The 24,008-nt window shown below is 39.1% G+C and overlaps 1 protein-coding gene and 1 pseudogene across 1 annotated transcript in view; both read right to left on the reverse strand.

The window, feature by feature from the left end:
• EFHC2 (EF-hand domain containing 2) overlaps positions 1-24,008 on the reverse strand; it is a 202,366-nt gene that overhangs the window by 150,091 nt on the left and 28,267 nt on the right. The window contains exon 3 of the mRNA XM_063660208.1: positions 20,890-21,078. Within this exon, the coding sequence (XP_063516278.1) occupies positions 20,890-21,078 (189 nt within the window). The remainder of the gene's footprint in view (positions 1-20,889; positions 21,079-24,008) is intronic.
• LOC129025345 (ribonucleoside-diphosphate reductase subunit M2-like) lies at positions 17,539-18,779 on the reverse strand (annotated as a pseudogene).

The raw sequence follows: 24,008 nt of genomic DNA on the forward strand, positions 1-24,008 counted from the left end.
AACCACAGTGATAACCACAGCACTATTTAAAGAATTAAGAAAATTATGTATATATAACAGAGCTTTGGAGAGAAAATGAATGTATAAAAATACTGAATAATATATAAATCAGTGTAGGATGCAAAGCTGGAAGCTTGAAAATACTGTCAAAACCATATCTAAAATAGTCTTCACATCCTTATGGAGTCTATTGCGCAAGCAATTAAAAAACACTTGATATTACTAAGAGAAGAGATTCCAAACCACTGTTTAAAATCAGACTTCCTGGAAAAATGATACTAGGACTAGAAGAAAGGGGGTCACCCTATCCCGCAGAAATCACATTGCTAATCATGGAGTTTTATAAACTGAACCAAGAAAACTGACATTCAATATGAAAAATACAAAAGAAAAACACCTACCATATAAAAGATTATATATATGTGTGTTTTTGTGTGTGTATATATATACATATACGATTGTTCCTTTATCTTTTATAATATTTTTCCTTTATCATATACACACACACACACACACAGAAACACATATGTATGTACATATGTAGGTTCAGTACCCCATATCGGAAATTCTTGAGACCAGAGTGTTTCAGATGTTTTTCAGATTTTGGAATATTTGCATATACATAATGAGATATCCTGGGGATGGGACACAAGTCTAAATAAGAAATTCATTTATGTTTCATACATACCTTATAGCCTAAAGATAATTTTATGTACTATTTTTAATGATTTTGCACATGAAACAAAGTTGTGTACATTGAACCATCAGAAAGCAAAGGTGTCACTATCTCAGCCACTCATATGGACAATCTGTGGTTATTTGGCATAATCATCATTCCTGACTGAATTTATATGCTTTGGATAAGAAATAATTTTCTTACACTTATTCACATGTGATATGGTTTGGATCTGTGTACCCACCCAAATTTCATGTCAAATTGTAATTCCCAGTGTTGGAGGTAGGTCCTGATGGGAGGTGATTGGATCAAGGGGGTGGATTTCCCCCTTGGTACTGTCCTCACTATAGTGAGTTCTCATGAGATCTGGTTGTTTAAAGGTGTGTGGCACCTCCCCACTCTTTCTTTTCTTCCTGCTCCAGCCATGTGAAGTGCCTCACTCCCCGTTTGCCTTCTACCATGATTGGAAGCTTCCTGAGGCCTCCTTAGAAGCAGATGTGCCATGCTTCCTGTACAGCCTGCAGAACTATGAACCAACTAAACCTCTTTATAAATTACCTAGTCTCGAGTATTTCCTTTCCTTTTTTTTTTTTTTTTTTTTTTTGAGACACAGTCTCGCTCTGTCGCCCAGGCTGGAGTGCAGCAGTGGTGCGATCTCAGCTCACTGCAACCTCCACCTCCCAGGTTCAAGCAATTCCCCTGCCTCAGTCTCCTGAGTAGCTGGGATTACAGACACGTGCCACCATGCCCAGCTAATTCATACACTCTATTTTTTTAGGTGAGAAGAAACATCAGAAGCAGTTGAGGGACCAGGAAGTAGGTCCTCTAGAGATGAGGAGGCATTCTGCTGGATGGCTTTCTTAAATGTTTCCTCCAGAGTTATCAGCCTCATTAATAGAGGTTTTTGTCGTATAAGTGCCCCTGATTTTATCAACTGACATGATTTCTTGTTCTGTTATGAATGCATATGGCTCTAGTCATCCAATAATCCCATCACAATTTCACCACATCATCTGTAGGCACTTTTTTTTACAGCTAGCAATGTCATCTTCATCATCACCTTGATTTAGAACCATTTCAGCTATTATAGGTTGGTGCAAAAATAATTACAGTTTTTGCCATTGAAAGCAATGGCAAAATTTTTGCCATTTGTTTGCTTGTTTCATAATCAGCATACCATTAAATGGCACATGTTCACTGTGACACTGATGGACTCACTCTTTCAATACATGTTTGAGACCTTCGTTTTTAGCTTTATGCAGTGTTTTTCTATTTTTCATTAACCTCTATACATCACTTTTGTATAGAACTTCAACTGTTTATCATTCTGTTTCTTCAGGTCACATATAGTGGTCACTCCAACACCATACTCTCCTGTAAGATGCTTCACAGTTACACTGCTGTCCAGTTTCTCCCACAGCTTGACTTTCTATGCTATCGATACACATAAACCCTTCCTCTTACCCACAGGGCTATCTTCAGACCTATTTGACATTTTCAACAATATCTTTACACCACAAAATACACGAAGGTCTTGGTCCTACACGGGGAATTGTGGGGAATGTGCTGTTGGCATATCCAGCCTGCACATGTGCCATTTTATTACACTTTGTAGGCATGCTTGTTTGGGGGAATCTGGGCATGTGCAAAGAATCTATACTGTAGGTGAAGGGGGTTGGAAGGGCTTTTTCTTCCCTTGGGATGCTGAATAAACTGTGTTGTGCACTTGTGTTTTGACTGTGACCTATCACATGAGGGCAGGTATGGAATTTTCCACTTGTGGCATCATGTCAGCACTCAAAAAGTTTTCAGATTTGGTATACTCAACGTGTGTGTGTGTGTGTGTGTCTGTGTGTGTGTAAAATTAGCAGGAATAATATGATAACCAAGGCAAAAACACTCCTTCATGCCATCATTTTGCAATATTACGTATTTTCTAAAAGCTGGATTCCATGCAAAAGAGTCAGAAGAAAGATGCTTGGATATGATGCCCTTTATGTTCTCCTCCAATCCAAAGAATTTGTTCTGTAATTCTAGTAATTACCCAATAAATTGGACCTCCCAGTACATTGGATGATTTTAATGATCCCAAAGTATGTTATTTATTTCCCACAAGTGCATCAACAACCAAGGTCACAAAATGGGTACTTCATACTGAAAGGCTCCCTTACTAATGGAAAATAATACAAACCAAACCAGCCACAGAATACCTGCTAAGTTCAAAGCTCTGTGCTGTGGATACAACACTCAATAAGACAATCTCTCCAACTACAAAGAGTACACAGTCAAGTAAGGGGAATAAGACTATATGCAAATAACTGCAAAACAGAGTATGGTACCTCCAAATAATGATAATGCATTGGAGATAAAAGCTAAAAGCCATTAGGAAAGACTTAATAATATTGCAGTTCCGTATATATTGCCAAGTTGTCTTCCATGTGTCAGGCGTTGTGCTAAAGCTCTGAGAATTCAAAGCTAAATAAAATAGCCAACACTGATTAAGTACTTATAAGGGGTCAGGCATTGTATTAAGTACTTTTATACTCTTATCTCATTTACTCCTCACAAAACACCAATAAAGTAGGTAATACTGTGATTCTCATTTTATAGAATTCAAGATTTGGGAGGTTAAGTAATCTACCCACAGTCTCAAAGTAAGAAAATGAGACAGCTGGTAACACAAGTTGCCTAGCCTCAGAGGCCACAAGCTTAACCACTATGCCCTGAACTGCCACAAAATCTCCACTCACTCCTGCTCAGTGGAGGACACAGAGAAGAGTAATAAGGGTTTATGAAAATGCTCCAAAAGGAGAGGGAATTGCCAGTCACCTGAAAGTATTAAGCAGAAGGCATCATGGTGGAGGTAACATCTGAAATGGGTCTTCAATGGGCTGAAAGACGGAGTAAGTGGACAAGAGGGGAAGGGCATTCTCTGCAAAGGGGAACAGCATGTGCAAAGTTATGGGAGCATAGGAGTGTTCGGTATGTGGGGTACTGCAAGTCATTTTGTGTGGCTAAGGGTTGAGTGGTGATGGGGGAGCAAAGGAGATGAGACTACAAAGGTATAAGAGCCAAAATATAGGTGGTCCCTAAGCCATGCATAGGAGGTCAAAGGAGTCTAAACATTTTAGAAAGTTAACTCTGTAGCAGAGTGGGCAGTTGAGAAAGGGAATTATATTGAAGGCAGGGATGCCTTCAATGGAGGCTACTCTCCAGGTGAAAGATGAACTAGGATGGCAGCAGTGGCCATGGAAAGAAGGAGACTGATGAAAGGGAGATTTCAGAGGGAGACGAGAGGACTTAGGTCAACTGATGGGTGTTGGGAGAGGGGTGAGTAATGGCAGTTCTCTTATTTGTGTAAGCATACACAAAAATATATAATTTAGTAAGTTAACATTTAGAAGTAACTCAAATAATAAGCCAGTGTGGCTTAGTCTCAGCATGGTAGTATATTCAAAGAAAAGGCCCAACAACTAATAGCAATTGAAAATCCTGTTTCATCTTCACTTAGACCTCCAAGGAAAATCTAAAGGTGATCCAATTTATGCTGCACATCCACACTTCTCCCCCAAAAAAGCCTTTTCTCTCTTTTTCAATTCTCACAAGTTTCACATTTCATCACCATCGGTGCTCTCCCACTCATACTCTCTCTCCCTCCTATCCCTTTCTTCCTTTCCTATATCCCACAAAGCATAAGAACAACTGAAAAAGTCAGAAGAATCCTTAGAGGATGGAGGTGGAGAAAAGTGGAGTGAGCAAAGACAAATTTTTGTTTAGCAGGCAAGGTATGTGGAAAAGGAGAAAGCTGGGAACACATAATAATATTATCTCCATTACCTACCCGTAAGAACCAAAGCTTCAATTCATAAAGCTGACTGTAAAAGCCAAGTAGACCAGAATTGAAAATAGTTTTAATATGTAAAACTATTAAAATATAATATTTTTGATATGTAAATATAAATGCAAAAATAAATGCTTTGAAATTCTGAATGAAAAATATCAACAAGTAGAATCAAAGAGAAATAATAAAATGCATGCAAAACATATTTCATATTTTAAGCCAAAAAAGGGGGGGAACATGGTAGATTGCAAAGGAAGTACAATTTCAACTAAACATAAAAGGACCTGCATGAAATTTCTAGAACCTAGAGGATCATGGTATAAAATCTATGAGTACAGTTATGAATAATAGGCATGTAAATACAATTGTAGCAGCCTATTACTGACTGCTATTAGTTCAGAATGAAAAAATAAAATAATTTAAAAGGTAGTTATTTATCACCTTTCCTCCTAAAAGACCATTAAGTAAATTTGCTAAAATAGAAGAGACATGACAAAATCTTTTGTTTAAACAATATATGATTTTATGAACTACCCTAATTTCAACATAAATGGTGCACAGAACAATTGGAAAGAGCAATACAATGATAGTTTAATAGCTGCTTTTTAGAACTCACTGGGCTCATTGGTAGCATCTCCAAACTTATTCTTCTAGAAAATCCCAGAATTTTTCCCAAAGAAAAATGCAAGAATCCTGTAGCACAAATGAGCATTGGGATAGTCCCAGCTTATGCTTCACTTCCCCTAGGAAAACTGCTCTCCCCACCCCATATAAGGAAATAATTCTTCGTGACTACTATGACCTGGGCATTTGACATGCATTACCCATTTGATATTCACGGCAGCTCTAAGGTGGGTTTTGTTATTCCCACTTGACAGATGAGGGAACTCAGGCTAAGAGAGGTTAAAAACATGGCCAGGATGAAATAGGTAATAGATGGTAAATCCAGGTTCTAAACCTCAGTCTAACTGAAAAGCCTTGTTCTTTCTACTATACCAAAAAGCCTCTCATTAAAGAGGTATTGCAGGCAGGCCATGTTTACAAAGAACACCCTAGACACTGCACACAGAGTTAATTTCAGACAACACTCCATTTGGAGAGACATATATACCCTGGGTTCAGCCCTAGGGGAAAGGGGAAGGGGAAAGGCCCTAGTAATAATATCAATGATGGGCTGGGCACGGTGGCTCACGCCTGTAATCCTAACACTTTGGGAGGCTGAGGCAGGCGGATCACGAAGTCAGGAGTTCCAGACCAGCCTGACCAACATGGTGAAACCCCATCTATACTAAAAAAAATATAAAAATTAGCTGGGTGTGGTGGCGTGCGCCTGTAATCCCAGCTACCCAGGAGGCTGAGGCAGAAGAATCATTTGAAACCGAGAGGTGGAGGTTGCAGTGAGCTGAGATTGTGCCACTGCACTCCAGCCTGGGTGACAGAGCGAGACTCCATCTCAAAAAAAAAAAAAAAAAAAAAAAAACCGATGATGATGATGATGACAACAATGATGATACTCTCCTAAGAAGAGAAGTCAGCATACTCTCCTAAGAGAAGTCAGCAACTGCAAGGCCAGAAACAGGAGAAGACAAAGTAAGGAAAGGAAGAAAGTTAAATAGGGCACTCACAATAGAAGATGAATAAAAATGGATGAAAGTAAAGAGAATGAGGATGAAGAGATAGAAGTCCAATAAAAGAGAAAACAGAAAAAAGGTAAAAAATAAAATAAAATTAAATGAAATTAAAAAAAAAACAAAAAACACCAGAAGGGAAGGGACAAGAAGGTTGAGAGAGATGGAATAAAAGAAAAGGAAATGGGACAACATTGAAAAAAGAATGGAGATAAGCATTTCTTCATATCTTTGAATAATGTGGTGTTATTAACATCTTAAAGTATTTTAAAACCTCTGAAGGAGGTTAGAAGAGTAATTTGAAAAAATGGAACCAGAATATTTTAAAGTAAAGGGATATCAAACCAGAGGACTAAAAAGGACTGTAAAATGCCCAGAAATCTGTTATAGTATATTATTACATGAATTTGCTACGCTTTGTTTATATACACATTGTCAAAGCTGTGCCTCAAATCTTAAATCTCAAACAGTAAGCTAGACTCCAGGGCAGATGCACCATAGGATTCCGTTTATCTGAAATCCAAGAAAATGAAAGACTAAGCTATGGTGATAGAAGTCAGAACAATGGGAAAGGGCTAAACGAATTGGGGGAATAAGGGAACCTCCTGAGGGAACAGAGACGTCCTAGATGGTGTCTGGGGTGGTGGTTACACAGATGCATACATTTGTCACAACAAATGGAATTGTATACTTAAAATAGGCTCATTTTGGCCGGGCGTGGTGGCTCATGCCTGTAATCCCAATGCTTTGGGAGGCTGAGGCAGGCAGATCACGAGGTCAGCAGTTCGAGACCAGCCTGGCCAACATGGTGAAACCCCGTCTCTACTAAAAATACAAAAATTAGCCAGGCGTGGTGGCGGGCATTTGTAATCCCAGCTACTTGGGAGGCTGAGGCAGGAGAATCGCATGAACCCAGGAGGCAGAGGTTGCAGTGAGCAGAGACCACGCCATTGCACTCCAGCCTGGGCAACAGAGTGAGACTCTGTCTCAAAAAAAAAAAAAAAAAAAAAAAAAAAGGCTCATTTTATTATATATAAATTATACCCCAATAAAGTTGATTTTAAGAATTAAAATGAAGTTTACCTCAATAAATGAGGACTCAAACAGCAAAATCCTAAAGAACACAGTTATTCTGTATCCTGAACAAGGTGGTGGTTACATGAATCTATATATGGGATAAGATTCCATAGGACTGTTAAACTTAGGGGGAAAAAGTGAGTGCATGTAAAAACTGGTGAAATCCAAATAAGGTTTGCGGTTTAGTTAATAGTATTATACTGTAAACCAAAAATAAAATTCTAAGCCCCCCAGCCATCTGAACAGATCCCTCCTCTAGGCCAAGGACATTCCAAAGTTAGCCTGAAAAACTAGTTTCAGGCCATGATGGGAAGGGGGAACCAGACATTCCTTATTATACCCTCCTCCCTTTAGGAATTCAGGAAAAGTTGACAAGCATTATCATCAACACAGATCTAAAGTCTGATAAGAAACATTTACAATCTATTCTGTCTGAAGGCTGCTTCCTGGAGGCTTCATCTGCATGATAAAACGTTGGTCTCCACAAGCCCTTATCATAACCCAGACATTCCTTTATATTGATAATAACTCCTTCAACCAATTGCCAATCAGAAAATCTTTGAATCTGCCTGTGACTTGGAAGCGTCTCCCCGGCTTTGTGTTGGCCCGCCTTTCCAGATCAAACCAATGTACATCTTACATATATTGATTGATGTATTATGTCTCACTAAAATGTATGAAAGTAAGCTGTACCCCGACCACCTTGGGCACATGTCATCAGGACCTCCTCAGGCTGTCACAGGCACATCCTTAACCTTGGCAAAATAAACTTTCTAAACTGATTGAGACCCATCTCAGATACTTTGGGGTTCACAATGCCAATGCTGATTTCCTGCATTTTTGTTCTTGTTTTACCATGTTGCAGAAGGTAAAATCCTGGTTTTGATAAGGTATATCAAATGGTTATATAAGATGTTATCATCGGGGAAAGCTGTGAAAAGGGTATTCAGGAATTCTCTGTACTATTTTTGTGACTTTTTGTGAGTCCAAAATTACTTCAAAAAAAAAATTTTTAAGAATACAGCTAGATTATATGGTCTATGGCATTTGTGCTATCACCCACCATCAGTGTTACAAAAAGTGAGTTTACCATAGGGCAGAGTCCTGCAAATACAAAATAAAGGAAGGTAAAGAATTTTTTTTTTAATATTTCAAATAAACCTACAGCTGGTTTGAATTCAGAGGGGGAAAAATACATAAATAACCATGACTTTTATAGATTAAAAGTTGAGAACAAAATATAAATCAGCCTAAAATTTAAGTCAACAAGTCAAATAGTGACTATCAGTTTCTTCCTAATTTGTGAACTAAAATCTTACAAATGACAAGGATTTTATGTTCAAAATAACTATAATTAGTGTGCACAGAGCATGAGGCAGCAAGAGGGTAATCATCTGTAAGACAAGGAGAGAGGCCTCAGGAGAAACCAACCCTGCCAGCACCTTGACCTTGGACTTCCAGCCTCCAGAACTGTGAGAAAAAAAATTTCTGTTTAAGCCACCCAGTCTGTAGTATTTTGTTATGGTGAAATCGTCTTTACAAAAATCATAATTGAGAAAATTATTACAGTGAAAGAGATCTGATCTAACCAACTCCATCTTGCTTCTAACCTCCAAGCTGTCCTTGTTCATTCTGAGGCATAGGTCAAACTAACTTCAGGAGGAACTTAGTGTACAGTTAAACTTTGAAACAAACACATACTAGCCCTTTCCCAAAACAACCCCCTTCCTGCCTAGGGACTAGACTGCCTTTGCAGAACTAATGAATTAGCCACAAGATTAGAGATTATGGTTTAGGAGTCATATAGCTGGAGGCTGCAAGATTCTAAACCTCCCCAAATTGCTCCTGGGGATGAATAAGATCACTATTATAAAACCTAACATCACCAGGTGCAGTGGCTCATACTTGTAACACCAGCACTTTGGGAGGCCAAGGAGGGCAGATCATGAAGTCAGGAGATCAAGACCATCCTGGCCAGCACAGTGAAACCCCATCTATACTAAAAATACACAAAATTAGCTGGGTGTGGTGGTACGCGCCTGTAGTCCCAGCTACTTGGGAGGCTGAGGCAGGAGAATCACTTGAACTCAGGAGATGGAGGTTGCAGTGAGCCAAGATTGCGCCACTGCACTCCAGCATGGGCGATAGAGCGAGACTCTATCTCAAAAAAAAAAAAAAAAAAAGAAAAAAAAAAGAAAACCTAACATCAGTGCTTGAGATATTTTGCAGACCCTGTACTCAATGGATCAGCTGGCACCACCCAGATTGACAAAATGGCTCATCTGGTCTTGTGGCCCCCACCCAGGAACAACTCAGTACAAGAGGACAGCTTCAACTCCCTATGATTTCCAACCTGACCAATCAGCACTCCCCACTTTCCAACCCACTCACCCCCACCACCCCGACCAAATTATACTTAAAAAACCCAATTCCTGAGTTTTGTGGGAGACTGATTTGAGTAATATTAAAACTCTGGTCTCCCAAACAGCCAGCTTTGTGTGAATAACTCTTTCTCTATTACAATTCCCCTATCTTGATAAATGGGCTCTGTCTAGGCAGCAGGCATGGTGAACCAGTTGGGCAGTTACAATGGCAACCCAAACTAACTAATATTTTAAGCTGTAATTTATATACCATAAAATTTACTACTTTTAAGCATACAGTTCAATGGCTTTTTGTAAATTTACAAAGCTGTGTAATCATCACCACGATCCAGTTTAAAACATTTCTATCACGCCCCCCTCCACAAAAGTCCCCTCTCCCACCATCAGCCCCAGTCAACTGCTGATCTGCTTTTTCCTATGTATTTGCCTTTTCTAGGATTTCATATATATGGAATCATATAATAGGAAGTCTTCTGTGTCTGGCTTCTTTTACTTAGTGTAATGTTTTTGAGGTTCACCCATGTTGTAACATATATATCATTAGGTTTCTTTATTGTTGAATAGTTTTCATTATGTAAATATACCATATTTTGTTTATCCATTATTACTTAAGGGACATTTGGGTTGTTCCCTGTTTTTTGACTACTACGAATAATGATGCTATAAACATTCACCCACAAGTTTTTGTGTGAACATGTTTTAATTTCTTTTAGATGGGTACATAGAAGTGGAATTACTGGGTCATGCAGCAAGTATATGTTTAACTAAGAAACTGTCAAACTGTCTTTCAAAATGGCAGCACCATTTTACATTCCTACCAGGAATGTATGAAGGTTCTAGTTTCTCTACCTGATCACCAACACTTAGTGGTAAGAGTCTTAAAATTATAGCCATTCTAATGGGGATGTAGTGGTATCTACAAAAGTTTAAGTTCAAAAAGACAATTTTAACTTTGGACTAATCAGAATAAGCCACAGGCCTAGTTACTGATAAAAAGTTTTGGCCTGAGGGAAGGGCCTTAAAATGTTGTCAAATAGCTAAATTCTAGGTTTTAGAAAAGAGGGAAGGAAGAACTCTCTTCTTTAGTAAAAGGCTCATTTATGATTCTCATTCTTTTTATTCCAAAAACATTTATTCCAGACTTGGGGATTATTTTTATTAAGTGCCTTTTGAATTTCAAAAGAAGATTAAAGAAACCCACATAATACAATGAAATTGGAAGCTTTATCACTTTAATATAAATTTAAAGACTAAGTGTTTTATTCTTAGTGACAAATGTAGAATGCATAGTTGAGAATTTGGGGTATGACATGGTTGATTTCAGGCAAGATTTTTTATTTCTTCTCTAAAACTAAATAGCTGCAGATCTGTGTACTTGTGATGTAAAACATGGGATTAAAATGGCAATGTATTGCAATTACATTGTCTTATAATTATACATGATGGTGTCTTTTATGACATGGTAATAGCAAGAGTCAGATAATCTGAAAATTATATAAACCTATGGAAAGATTTCCATTTGAAATTTCGGGTATGGTTTAAAGGTATATCTAATGCATTTTCCAGTTTTTTTAAAAGCTTAATTGTATTTTATTTTTATATATTCTGATTATATTTTATAACATTCCTAACTGGCTTTAGGCAAAACTTTAAGAATCTGTATTTACGTATTGTTCTTTGTTAACCAAGTGAAATTGTAAAGTACCTGATCATTCTTTAATCCTCCTGCAGGAAAATTAAAAATTCTAGCTAGTACTGGGTAAGAAAGAGAAAAGTAGCCCCTGACATCCAGGAGCCGGCCTATACTATCAGCTGGTCTTGGTGCTGCTACAAGCTGGCCTGGCATCCACAGCTAGGCCTTGGTGTTCTCCTGCTAAACAAGAATAATTTCAGAGACCACCAACATCAGACAAGGCCACTCTGTGACCGTGATGGATCAAGACAAAACCAAGACTACTCCATAGTCACATCTAAACACAGAAAATGAACCTTGTCCAGCCATGAAATGTCAAACATCCCCCTCTCCTGGCTCACAGAAGTGACAGCTGCTTCTCTCCCAATTATAGGTATAGACTCACTCTAGTCTGTTCTCTCTCTGAGATTTATTAAGATACCCAGTTGTAGATGTACCCCTACTTCCTGATAGCACCCAATCCAGAGCAAAGCCCTGCTTCCTTAATTACTCCCCACAATTACTTAACACAAGCCCAAATCCTATAATAAGCCTTTTCTAACACCTGCTTCATTAGACATCCCACAGTTGCTTAGGGTATGTTTTTTTCCCTTGCTGCAAATGAATAATAAACTAACTTGTTTAATCTAAAAAAAAAAAAAACAAAAAAAAAACAAGATGACCCAAGGGACCAAATTATATTTTAAAAATTTATTTTTATATTGTTCAAATCATAGAGTCACACAGTGCTATATAAATAATCAGCTCATTACAAGCTCGATGTCAATTAATGTAAGTGATTGAAATTCAATTGTGCGGTCAGTAGTTTTGATTATAATCATTATGTTTACAATAGATGGAAAAAAAAGAAATAATATTTTTAAATGTATGCATATCCCATAAGATCAACTTTTATCTTGCCACTTACTATAATTGAGTCATTTGTGAAACAGCAAACAAATTAGGCTAACTAGGAGCCGTTGACAAATGAAAAATGAGAGCAAAATTGTAGAGTCTATGTAAATGGGGCTTAACATCCAGACAAAAGTCATATAAAAATTCAGTCATTTGTATATTTCTAAATATTCCAACGTTTTATAAAAGCAGCTAACTATAGATCTTATACAGCCACCATAGCGTAGCATAAACTGCTAAATGCCAAATTTCAATCAATAATGAAGTAGTGGGTGCCTGATGTAATTAGAGAGTCCTAGGCCATTAGATCCAGGGTCTGGGCTCAGTTCTAGGATAAACAAGCTGAATTTGACTTCAGTCAAGTTTTAGACATAAATTGCCAGAGGTAAAAGGGCCTTACAGATCAGCTAGCCAAGTCTTGCATTATAGTTAAGGAAACTGAGGCTCAGAGAGGTAAAGTGACTAAGCCACAATCACACATATAGTTAATGGCGGGACCAGAACCAGAATCAGTGCCTCCAACACCCAGTCTCAGACTCTGGTTCCTGCTCCATTTCTCCTTGAGAATGATTCTTCATTTATATGATGAGGACAACCATCTATATTTGCTTCTTACTCATGGAGGTACTGGGATGATGACTGGAAATAACTGGCGTGAGTGATGCATTTTGTGACTTGGACAGTGTTCGTGTTCTGTGTTCAGACAGTTATGATTATGGAGTAGTCTTGTTTTTGTCTTGGTCCCATCATAGTCTGCTTTTATTTAAATGAATTCAATGAAATAACTAAGTCTTTGAAGGGTGGGTGCAGTATTAAGCAAAATTCTTTTGCCTGTTTTTAGAAATTCTCCCAATGCTACAGGTTTTAAGCAAGTAGTACACACACTGTGTTTCTCAGTGGAAACAGTATTGGCATTTGAGGTAGAACAATTTTTCACCAATGTAGGGTTGCCTTCCCCACACTGCAGGATATAAAATATACACTTGGCCCCTGGATACTCAATGGTAGCAGCACCTCCTGGTCAGGGCTGGCCCTAGGGTGAGGTGATTTAAAACATCAAAATTAATGCAAGCCAGGCGTGGTGGCTCATGCCTGTAATCCCAGCACTTTGGGAGGCTGGGTGGGGGCAGGGGTGGATTACCTGAGGTCAGGAGTTCGAGGCCAGCCTGGTCAACATGGCAAAACCCCGTCTCTACTAAAATTACAAAAATTAGCCGGGTGTGGTGGTGGGTGCCTGTAGTCCCAGCTACTCAGGAGGCTGAGACAGGAGAATCACTTTGAACCTGTGAGGCGGAGGTTGCAGTGAGCCAAGATCGTGCCACTGCATTCCAGCCTGGGCAACAGAGCGAGATTCCACCTCAAAAAAAATAATAAAATAAAACAAAATTAATGCAAAATATCCAGGAGAAACAAAATATCAAAATGCCAAATTTTTAATAAAGATTGGATCAGTATTACTGATTTTTCCTTTTGCCTTAGGCTCCAATATAACTTCCACGGCACAGTTACTGATCTTGTCTTTATTTAAAATGTTGGCATTTTGTTCATTATGAATTTCTGGCATTCATTTGATTTTGTAAAATATTATACTAGCTTAATAATAGATAATAATAATTAGATAATAATAAAATATTATCTAGCTTAATTGCTGAGTTTGGGGGCACCCCTTAAATGTTGCACCGAAGGCAAGTGCCTCATTTGCTTTACCCTAGTCTGGCCCTGCTCCTGATCATTGTGACAACCCAAAACACCTCCACATATTTCCAAATACCTTGCTAGGTTGAGAATCTCTGAAATATGGCCTGATTTTTCTCACACAACTACAAGTCCAAAGAGAGGCAGCCTGGGCCTTAAACAGTGGCTCCATGATGCCAACAAGGCCCTAGGTTTCTTTTGTCTCTGTCATGCTCACAAGATAGCTGCTGTGCCCTAGGAATTATGTCCTAGTGTAACCGCACCAGACTAATCTAGTTCAACTTTTATATAACAAAATCGTGAGTTGTTTTTCAGTTGCCGTGGACCCCAGGGTTGAAGGTCATACAACCCGAGCATGCCCAGTTGAACCAAGTGTGCACAGGTGAAATCTAAGTTTGGACCAAGGAACAGGGACTGAATTAAGAAGTGGACCCCATATGGCAGGATCCAGGAACCAAAGAGATCACGCTCTGGTGTCACCCCATAGCAGGATCCAATCAGATTATGCCTCCCAGCATCACCTCATTGCAAGATGCAATCAGATCACACCTCATTACACTATGCTTATAAAACCCGACCCAGCCCCCCCGCTCCAGGAGACAGATTTGAGTGTTTCCTCCTGTCTCCTTGCCAATCAACTCAATAAACCTTTCTTGCTGCAAAAACCTGGTGCTTTGGCGTTTGGCTTTCCCTTGCATGCAGGTAAATGGACCCAGTTTGGTTCGGTAACACTAGTTCCAGACAGGAAAAACAAAAGGAGGGCAAAGGGCAGGAAAATCATACCTGCTGAGCCTGTTTTCATTAGAAAAATAGTAACTTTCCCAGGAGCCCCACCCAATAAACCTTAACGCATATATCATCGGCCAAAAGTGAGTCATGCGGCCAGCCCTAGCTGCAAGAAGCCTGGGGAGGTAACACATTTAAGTGGGCACAATTCCAGCCTGCATAAAACTGTTCTGCCTATAAGAAGGAAGTGTAGAATGCATAAAGGATAAAACAGCTAGAAGTGTCTGCCGCAGGGGCCATGCGGGATAACAAAGACTGGCTCCTTTTCGTGATTGCAAAAGGCATTTTCTCTGCTTGTAATGTGATAGTCTACTTGAGCAAGGCATTTTGGTGGTTGCTTTCAGAATTATGGATTAAAACCTGGAATGTTGTCTTAGGTTGGGTTCCATAGAGGCAGAGCCTGAAACAGAGATTTTAGTGCATGTGATTTATTAAGGGCAGACTCTTGGGAGAAACCTGTAAGGGAGTGAGGGAAGCAGCAAAGGAAAGGGAAATGAACCGCGCAAGCAAGGATGCATTCTCAGGTCAAGTGTAGCCTTGGTCTGATGCACGAGGGGCTATGGAGCCTGAATCATAGCAAAGAATTATCCCCCCTTCAGGCAACGAAGCCGACCTTTTTTTACCCTTGATAAATCAGTCAGTTATTAGCTGCCCCCTCTTGGGGAAAAGGGGCCTGTGTAACCTCTCAGGTGTCTCCGAGAGATGCAACTCCCATCAGCCAAGAGCAAGTCTCCAGAGAGGGTTACAGGTGTGAGCTGTTTGTCAAACTATTTGTCACAGCTGGGGGTGGGGGAGCACCACCCCAGCATGGATCTGGGTGGGCACAAAGAGCATCTACTACAAATATTAATTTTAATACACTTTCCAAAGAACTGTCTTTATTTTTACTTTGTATTATTTGAGAGTATAATGCTAGATATATTGCTAGGATTAAAAGCTACTGGAAAAACTGGCAACAAGTTGAAAACGTCTTTTTTTTTTTTTTTTTGCCTTTCTTCATTTTAATGTTGTAGAAGTATAAGGACCATATAATCTGGATTAACTTTAGGTAACAATAACTTAAAAGATAGGAAAATGTATCATATTACAGAGATTTAAAAATTGACTATACCACAAATGATGAAAGAAACTAACAACAGAACAGGACAATGTTCAAATAGCGAATACAATTAACAAATGGGGCCAAAAGATCAATATTTATCTCTCATCATCTTTCATGCAATGACTCAGCTTTCTTCTCTCAAACATAAAGGCAGATTAATTCAAAGTAGCCGTATTAAGAATATTTGTTTATCATGCCTGTAATCCCAGCACTTTGGGAGGGTGAGGTGGGTGGATCACCTGAGGTCAGGAGTTCGAGACCAGCCTGACCAATATGGTGAAACTCCGTCTCTACTAAAAATACAAAAATTAGCCAGGTGTGGTGGCACATATCTGCAGTCCCAGCTACTCGGGAGGCTGAGACAGGAGAATTGCTTGCACCCAAGAGGCAGAGGTTGCAGTGAGCCAAAATCACACCACTGCACTCCAGACTGGGCGACAGAGCGAGACTTCGTCTCATTAAAAAAAAAAAAAAAAAAAAAAAAATTCTGTTTCGTTCTGAAATTAATATTTGAATGGAAACTGTATTAATAACTCATGGTTTCCTACTGAAGTTTAAGATTCCCCTAGATAATACTCAGATTTAGACAATGCTAGAATAAGACACTGGGTGATTATTTTAAAGTATGAACTACAGGTAAAATCTAAAAGGACATACATAATAAAAAATTTCTGATTTAAAAGACATAGTAAATATAAATGAATTAACTCACACAACCTACTTACACACAAACAAAACTAGAATAAACAACAACTTGTAGGAACCACCTCTAGTTGATTTCACCACTTAACAGGAGCAAGATCTTAGGTGGGTCATTTTGTTTAAGGATGACTTGAAATTTTACAATACTCCCACATATAAGTGCTTTTAAAGCATTATCTCATTTAATTTAATCGTAGCACATAAAAAAGACCTCAATAAAAAGAGACATATTCCTGTATTAAAAGACAAAAAGAAAAAAAACTCTTCAACGGTTTTTTCTTATCAACTAGAAGTTGGGGAAAATACAGTGAGAAATAAAATGGAACGGCTTCTCACACATATGAAGGCCCAGATCATGCCTAAATTTCTAGTGATTTAACTTAAGAAGCTCCTTGCCCTGAGAGATTCCTTTATCCCCCAACACCCTACTCAGAGGGGGGCAGAGAATCCCAGGACACTACCCAAGCCACAGGATAAAAACACAACCTGTCTTCTATCTGGCACCAACAGACTAATATCTATCTAAACACAGGACTGACTTTAAAATTGGTTAACGAGTATTTTAACTCACTAAAATAAAACTTAGAAATTACATGCTTAGTCTACACAAGTTTAACTTACTTTAGTCACTTAGTGAATTGTGAATTGGCTCCCATTAGTGGTCAGGAGAATGCTTTGTATTTGGTGTAGAAACCAAATAAATCAAGCTATTATCGCCTTGTGAGTACAAACAATATTTATTTGTTTGTAAAGTGCCAGTTTTATATTTAAGTAAACATTAAAATCTGCGTTGAAGCAGTGAGGCTGCATCTTTCAACTTTCAACTCCCTGTGCTGGTTAAATGACTGTTTAATCCTGCTGTGCCAAGCTCACTAGAGGGTCACCCCTCACTTTAAAGCCAAGACTGCCATTGTCACTGCTATAGTAAGTCACAGCCAGCCAGGCCTGCTGGCAAAAGGTGATACTACCAGCATTATAAATAAACAGGACTGGTTGTGAGGTAGCTACACAGTTTTAAAAATGCTGTTAATGAACATTATGGACAATTCATGGTGTGGCTAGTTGATAACACTTCAGCTGATTTTTTTTATGAGATGGAAAAAAAATCAGCAAAATAAGGGCACATCTTCAGTTCATTTAGAAGTCAGCATCTAAGGTAAAAGAATTCTCTGTTGGACTTGACACCACTCCCATCCTCTGATACTCGCCTACTCTCCTCTCAAAGAAGTTAGTCTTTCAGTGAAATATTCTCCATAAAGTCAAATGGGCTCTCTACTCCGAAAACCTTGCTAAAACCCAGTTCCAGCATAAGTCTGTCTGCCACAAACTCAATGTATTGCTTCATTAGAGCGCAATTCATCCCAATGAGCTTCACAGGCAAGGCCTCGGTGAGGAATTCCTGTTCTATCTGAACAGCATTGATAATTATTTCTCTCACTCTCTCCTCCGATGTTTTGTGTACCAGGTGTTTGAACATCAAGCAAGCAAAATCACAGTGTAAACCCTCATCTCTGCTAATAAGTTCATTGGAAAACGTGAGGCCAGGCATCGGTCCTCGTTTCTTGAGCCAGAATATCGATGCAAAAGAACCGGAAAAGAAGACGCCTTCTACTGCAGCGAAGGCTACAACACGTTCACCATAGGTAGCCTCTTTGTCCCCAATCCAGCGCAAGGCCCAATCTGCCTTCTTCTTGACACAAGGCATCGTTTCAATGGCATTGAAGATAAATTCCCTTTCTTTGGGATCTTTGATGTAAGTGTCAATAAGGAGACTATACATTTCAGAATGTATGTTTTCCATGGCAATTTGGAAGCCATAGAAACAGCGGGCTTCTGTAATCTGAACTATTTGACTAAATCGCTCCACCAAATTTTCATTTACTATGCCATCACTTGCTGCAAAGAAAACCAGAACATGGGATATAAAATCTCTCTCCTCGGGCTTCAGGGATTCCCAGTGCCGAATGTCCTTGGACAGGTCCACCTCTTCGGTGGTCCAGAAGGAAGCCTCCGCCTTCTTATACATCTGCCAGATATCATGGTACTCGATGGGGAAGATGACAAAGCGACAGGGGTTTCCTCTCAGCAGCGGCTCATCCTCCACGCCGGGGGCAGCTGCTTTAGTTTTCGGCTCGCGGGCTCCTGGAAGATCCTCCTTGCAGTCTTGCTGGCCAGAACCCGGGTCCCGCTCAGGGCCGGCGGCCTGTTCTCCTTGTCGACCAGGCTGAGCCCCTTCAGCGGCGAGAGCTGCAGCCGCTGCGGGTCCGTGATGTGCAGGAGTGGGATGCGGACGGAGAACATGGTGGCGGCGCGGCAAAGGAGAGTGAGGGGCCGGGACCGGGCGGCTGGGACGGGGTGCACCGAAAATGTCTCATTTTTAAGACAAATGATTAACAGGTGTTGACTTGTTTTTGTTGAACCGCTAATGTAGAAAGCGCTTTATAATTTGCTTCGGGTATTAACCAGGATCTAGTCTGTAGTTCACAGTCTCATCAGAGCACGTAAATATTTCAGTCTTAGTGTCTCATTTAAAGCTCAATGAATATTTAATAGAAGCTGACCAACAAAATAACTGAAAGAATTATGTTGCATTTAGTTAGACCTGAAATGAGCAAGCTCTTCATTTTCTCAAGTAGTCTGAAGCTAAAATTATTCCAGATTCATGAAATATTCTACATAAGTAATTAAAGGCCTGCAAAATAGGCTTGAAAGGCACATATTAAATATTGAGAAAAACATGAAATGACTTTTCGACTTGAAATGCAAGAGAATAGTTTGATATTAATACATTGTGGCCTACGATACTTATTCAGTAGTGGATTAGTTTAAAATATTGTCGATACCCTCTTTTTTACATGAGGTAAAAATAGAATCTTTTCTTTGGCCCATGCAAAGTAAACATCCTATAAGATTGAGAGTAACAGAAAACTATGCATAATCCACCCAAGTCAGTCAGCCCAGAATTGTTTTTGAGCTCTGGGTCCAGCACGGAGCCAGGTACTGAAAATAATCCAAGAAAAGAATATTGGCCCATGTTGAAAGGAGAAATGGTTTCCCAGGAAGGAAGCCTCCCTGTGATCTGTTAGATCACTATAAGTGTCAGAACTAGGCTTCAAAAAAAAATGTGCACTCTAATTGATTTACCCTATCACAGATGATCTACCCTATCACAGATGACATGGGGATGTGTCAATTTGAGGACATTTTAATTAGAATCAAAGTACTGCCAACCAATCCATGTTAAAAGCTGCTAAAAACCACCTGGTAAACTTAGCATGCTATGGTTTCAATTCTTTATCTAGTCCTGAACTATCTTTCAATTACAGGATCTAAAATAATCTAATAACTAGTTCTTTCTGGAGAACAGAACACTGGGCTGTGATACAGGGCTATCTGATAAACACAGCATATCCATATAGCTGGTCGCCTTTTCTTTCCTTTGATCTTAGCCTTTTTAAAAAATATTCAAATACATTCCCTTTTCTAACTGCCAATATGTCCATATGTATATGTGTGTGTATGTGTATAGACATATACATTAAAGAATTCCAACTCTTGTCTAATAATGGCATCACTTCCTTTCACTATTCTTCTTGCCATATCACATTTTAGCCCTTAGGGATGGGGAATCATTACTATGGTTTATTACTAATTAGTATGGAGAAAAGAAGAGAAGGCATTTTTCTATTCCTATTTAAAGCCACATTCAGACTCAAACACAATTATTTAGTCAATGGCAACTCAAAAGCAAAAGTGACAATCTGACCAGACTCTTAGTGTCTATAAGACAGATTATCCTGTCCAGTGAAGGAGATGAGAGAAAGGTTAATAAGCATTAGCCAAGAAAGATAAACATTTGGCATTCTGCAACCAATGTGCTTGATAAAAAAGAGCAGAGCAAGAATAATTTTTCTTTGTTTAGGATACTTTTGTTCTTGAATTTATCTTTTCAGAAGAACTAACCTTAGTCAAAAGAAGCAAAATTTCACTTAGGAGGAATACGTTTAAGAGATCTATTGTATAACACAATGACTATAGCTAATAACAACGTATTGTACACTTGAAAATTGTAAGACAATAGTGTTTTCATCACAAAAAAAGAGAAGCACATGAGGTAATGCATATGTTAATTAGCTCAATTTAGCCATTCCATAGTATATACATATTTCAAAACATCATGTTGTACACCATAAATATATACAATTATGTTTGTCAATTTAAACAAATAAAGACAAAGGGAGAAACACTAAAAATAAAACACTAAAAATAAAGGCAATAATAAGTAGAAAAGGCAAAAAGAAAAAGAACTAGCCTTAACATTTACACTGAAGACTCCTACTTTCTCAAAACTAAATTATTTAGCATCTGTAAAATGCTAAGACTGCATTCCTCCCAGTGTCATGTGACTTACCTGTTTATCAAAGGCTACCCATGATGGTACATCACTTCCATCTCCTTTAGGATATATGCTACATTTAGGCTTTATCTTTTGCCCCAGAAGTGGTTCTCCACCTATTCCAGGCTTTTCATCACTCACCAACATCATAACATTGTTGCAAAAGCCCCAATGTTGGGATTTGTGAAACTTCTCCTTTCCCACCTGTGAACATAAGAGACAACATAAAATAGCCAGAACTCTTTATGACTTTTCTAACCTGTTTGTAAAATGTCAACACATTTTCTTACCATGTATTTTTCCCTCACAAAATGCAAATAAAGTGGCAAATAATTATGATCAATCTTTATCCATAAAGTTGTGCCACATTCTTAAATTTAATTCATTTTAATCAATTCAAAACATTGAAAAGCAGTAAACATAAACTTAATGTTCCATGCTATGTAAAACATTAAAAAATGACTATTACTCCAAGTAAATATTTAGAACATTAGCTTGCTAACTGGTCTTTCCTACTTGTTTGCCAAGAATGCAAACAGCAAAACAAAAAAAAAAAGAAAAGAAAAAAAACTGCTCTGCTTCAGAATAAAAAGTGTATGTAACTGTTTTCCACAGAAGTCTAAACATTATTTTCACCAAAACAGAGAACAAAATCTTTTCCTCATTAAAGTAAATGTAACAGGAGATTCTTCAGAGCTGACATTCTCCTTTAATTGCAAAACCTTAACTCCCACCTTTTCTGGTGATGTGGAGAGAGAGGAGAAAGCACAGATACAACTACCAAGGGTTGGCAAGGACATGGCCAACATCAACATTTGTGCACTGCTAGTGGGAAGGTAAAGTAGGACAATCACTCTGAGGAGCGATGTGGCAATACGAGCAAAGAGAGAGGCATATATGTCCTATGGCCTAGCCAATCCACTCCTACAGAAGTATCTTGTCTTAGGCACAAGGAACTGCATATCAGACTATTTGTTATAGCATTGTTTGCAAAAGTGAAAAATAGGAAACCACTGAAATGTCTACCCAATAGCAGAAAAGATACATCTCTTTATAACATGGAATATTAATACAGAGTCTAATATTACACGTATCAATATAGACAAATCTAGGCCAGGCACAGTGGCTCACACCTGTAATCCCAGCACTTTGGGAGGCTGAGGCGGGAGGATCACCTGAGGTCAAGAGTTCGAGACCAGCCTGGCCAACATGGTGAAACCCCATCTCTACTAAAAATATAAAAAATTAGCTGGGCATGGTGGTGGGCACCTGTAATCCCAGCTACTTGAGAGGCTGAGGCAGGAGAATCGTTTGAACTTGGGAGGCGGAGGTTGCAGTGAGCCGAAATCATGCCATTGCACTCCAGCCTGGGCAACAAGAGCAAAACTCTATCTCAAAACAAACAAACAAACAAACAAACAAAATAGACAAATCTCAAAAACTGTCAGGCAAAAAATATAGGTAGCTGAAGTACAATAAAATTTCACAACACATATATAAAGCTGGAAAAATACTCAAAAAATACGGTAATATTTATGGATAATACATGCATAGAAATGATAAGCAGCAAATTCAAGATTATATAATGTTCATGATAATAAATGAACACTCATATGCCCCACAGCCCTGCATAAAAAATAAACACCTCAGAGATAACTGAAGCTTTATCTCGGAGCTCATAGCCCTGCCTCCCTTATCCAGAGGTAACCATTATCCTGCATTTGCTTCTTTAATGTTAGCACACTGCCCAGGACTGTATATAGCCAGGGCAATAGCCTCTTGCAAAACATGATGCCTTGGCAGAGAAGTCTGATAAGGTCAAAAATACCTCATTTCCTTTTGTGGTAAAGGCAGCCTGGAAGAATGAGGAAGGCCTGAGCAGCCCTCCCCAGGGGAGTCAGGGCCATAACAGCTGCCCCGGGCAGATAACAGCCCAGCTCTAGGGCTGGGAGAGGAAAGCTAGATGCAATGGTTAGGATGGTGAGCTGTAGCTGGCTCTGCCCCTTAGGGAATCAATTGTCACTACCTCCACCATTCCCTCCACTCTGTCTCTCTCTCTGTCTCCGTCTCTCTCTCTCACACATACACACACACACACTTGCTCACACATACAATCAGATTACCACAAGTCAGTCCCAGATCCCCATAAAACAAAGCAAAAGTTGGGTTTCAGAAAATGAATCGTGGAATAATATAGAATTTAATAATGATATACTGTCTCCTAAAGCAAGTAACTCCGAGTAATCACAAAGTCACCTCGAACCAACAAATGTTTCTTAAGTATTTACTATAGTCCTAACTTTGTGCCAAATATACGAGTTAAAATAAGCATAAGACTCAGCCCCTGCCCTGAAGAAAAAAACCCACAATCTTGCGGAGGAAGCAAGATTTAGATATATAAAATGATACCGTTTGGATGTTTGTCCTCTCCAAATCTCATGTTGAAATGTGATTCTCAGTGTTGGAGGTGGGGCCTGGTGGGAGGTGATTGGATCGTGGGGGCAGATCTCTCATGAATGGTTTCACACCATCCCCTTAGTGATAAATGAGTTGTCGCTCAGTTAGTTCACATGAGATCTGCTTGTTTAAAAGAGTCTGGGACCTCCCCCTTCTCTGTTTCTCCCACTCTCACCATGTGATACACTGGCTCTCCCTTTGCCTTCCACCATGTTGGAAGGTTTCTGAGGCCCTCATCAGAAGCAGATGCCAACACCACACTTCTTGTACAGCCTGCAGAACCATGAGCCAATTAAGCCTTTTTTTTAAATAAATTACCCAGCCTCACGTATTTCTTTATAGCCACACGAGAACAGCCAAATACAGCAAACAACTAGAAAACAGTACAGCTACCATTTTTGACCGCTTACTATGAGCTGGATGCTTTACTAAGGGTTTTATATCTCATTTATTATCTCATTTCACTATCACAGAACTGTTTTAGCAGTGTTATTACTGCCATTTTTCCAATGAGGAAACCAAGGCAGAGAGAGGGAGACTGGCCCACCCAAGCTTACACAGTAACTAGTGGAGCCTGCATCTGAACCTAAGATCATGTGACCCTAAGCTCTGGTAAGTGTATGGCTAAGTGTATGGCTGACTAGAGCCATACACTGATGTGCTGGAGTAGCAGTGTT

The sequence above is a fragment of the Pongo pygmaeus genome, chromosome X (genome assembly GCF_028885625.2).
Source record: "Pongo pygmaeus isolate AG05252 chromosome X, NHGRI_mPonPyg2-v2.0_pri, whole genome shotgun sequence".
In the NCBI taxonomy this organism is placed as follows: Eukaryota; Metazoa; Chordata; class Mammalia; order Primates; family Hominidae; genus Pongo; species Pongo pygmaeus.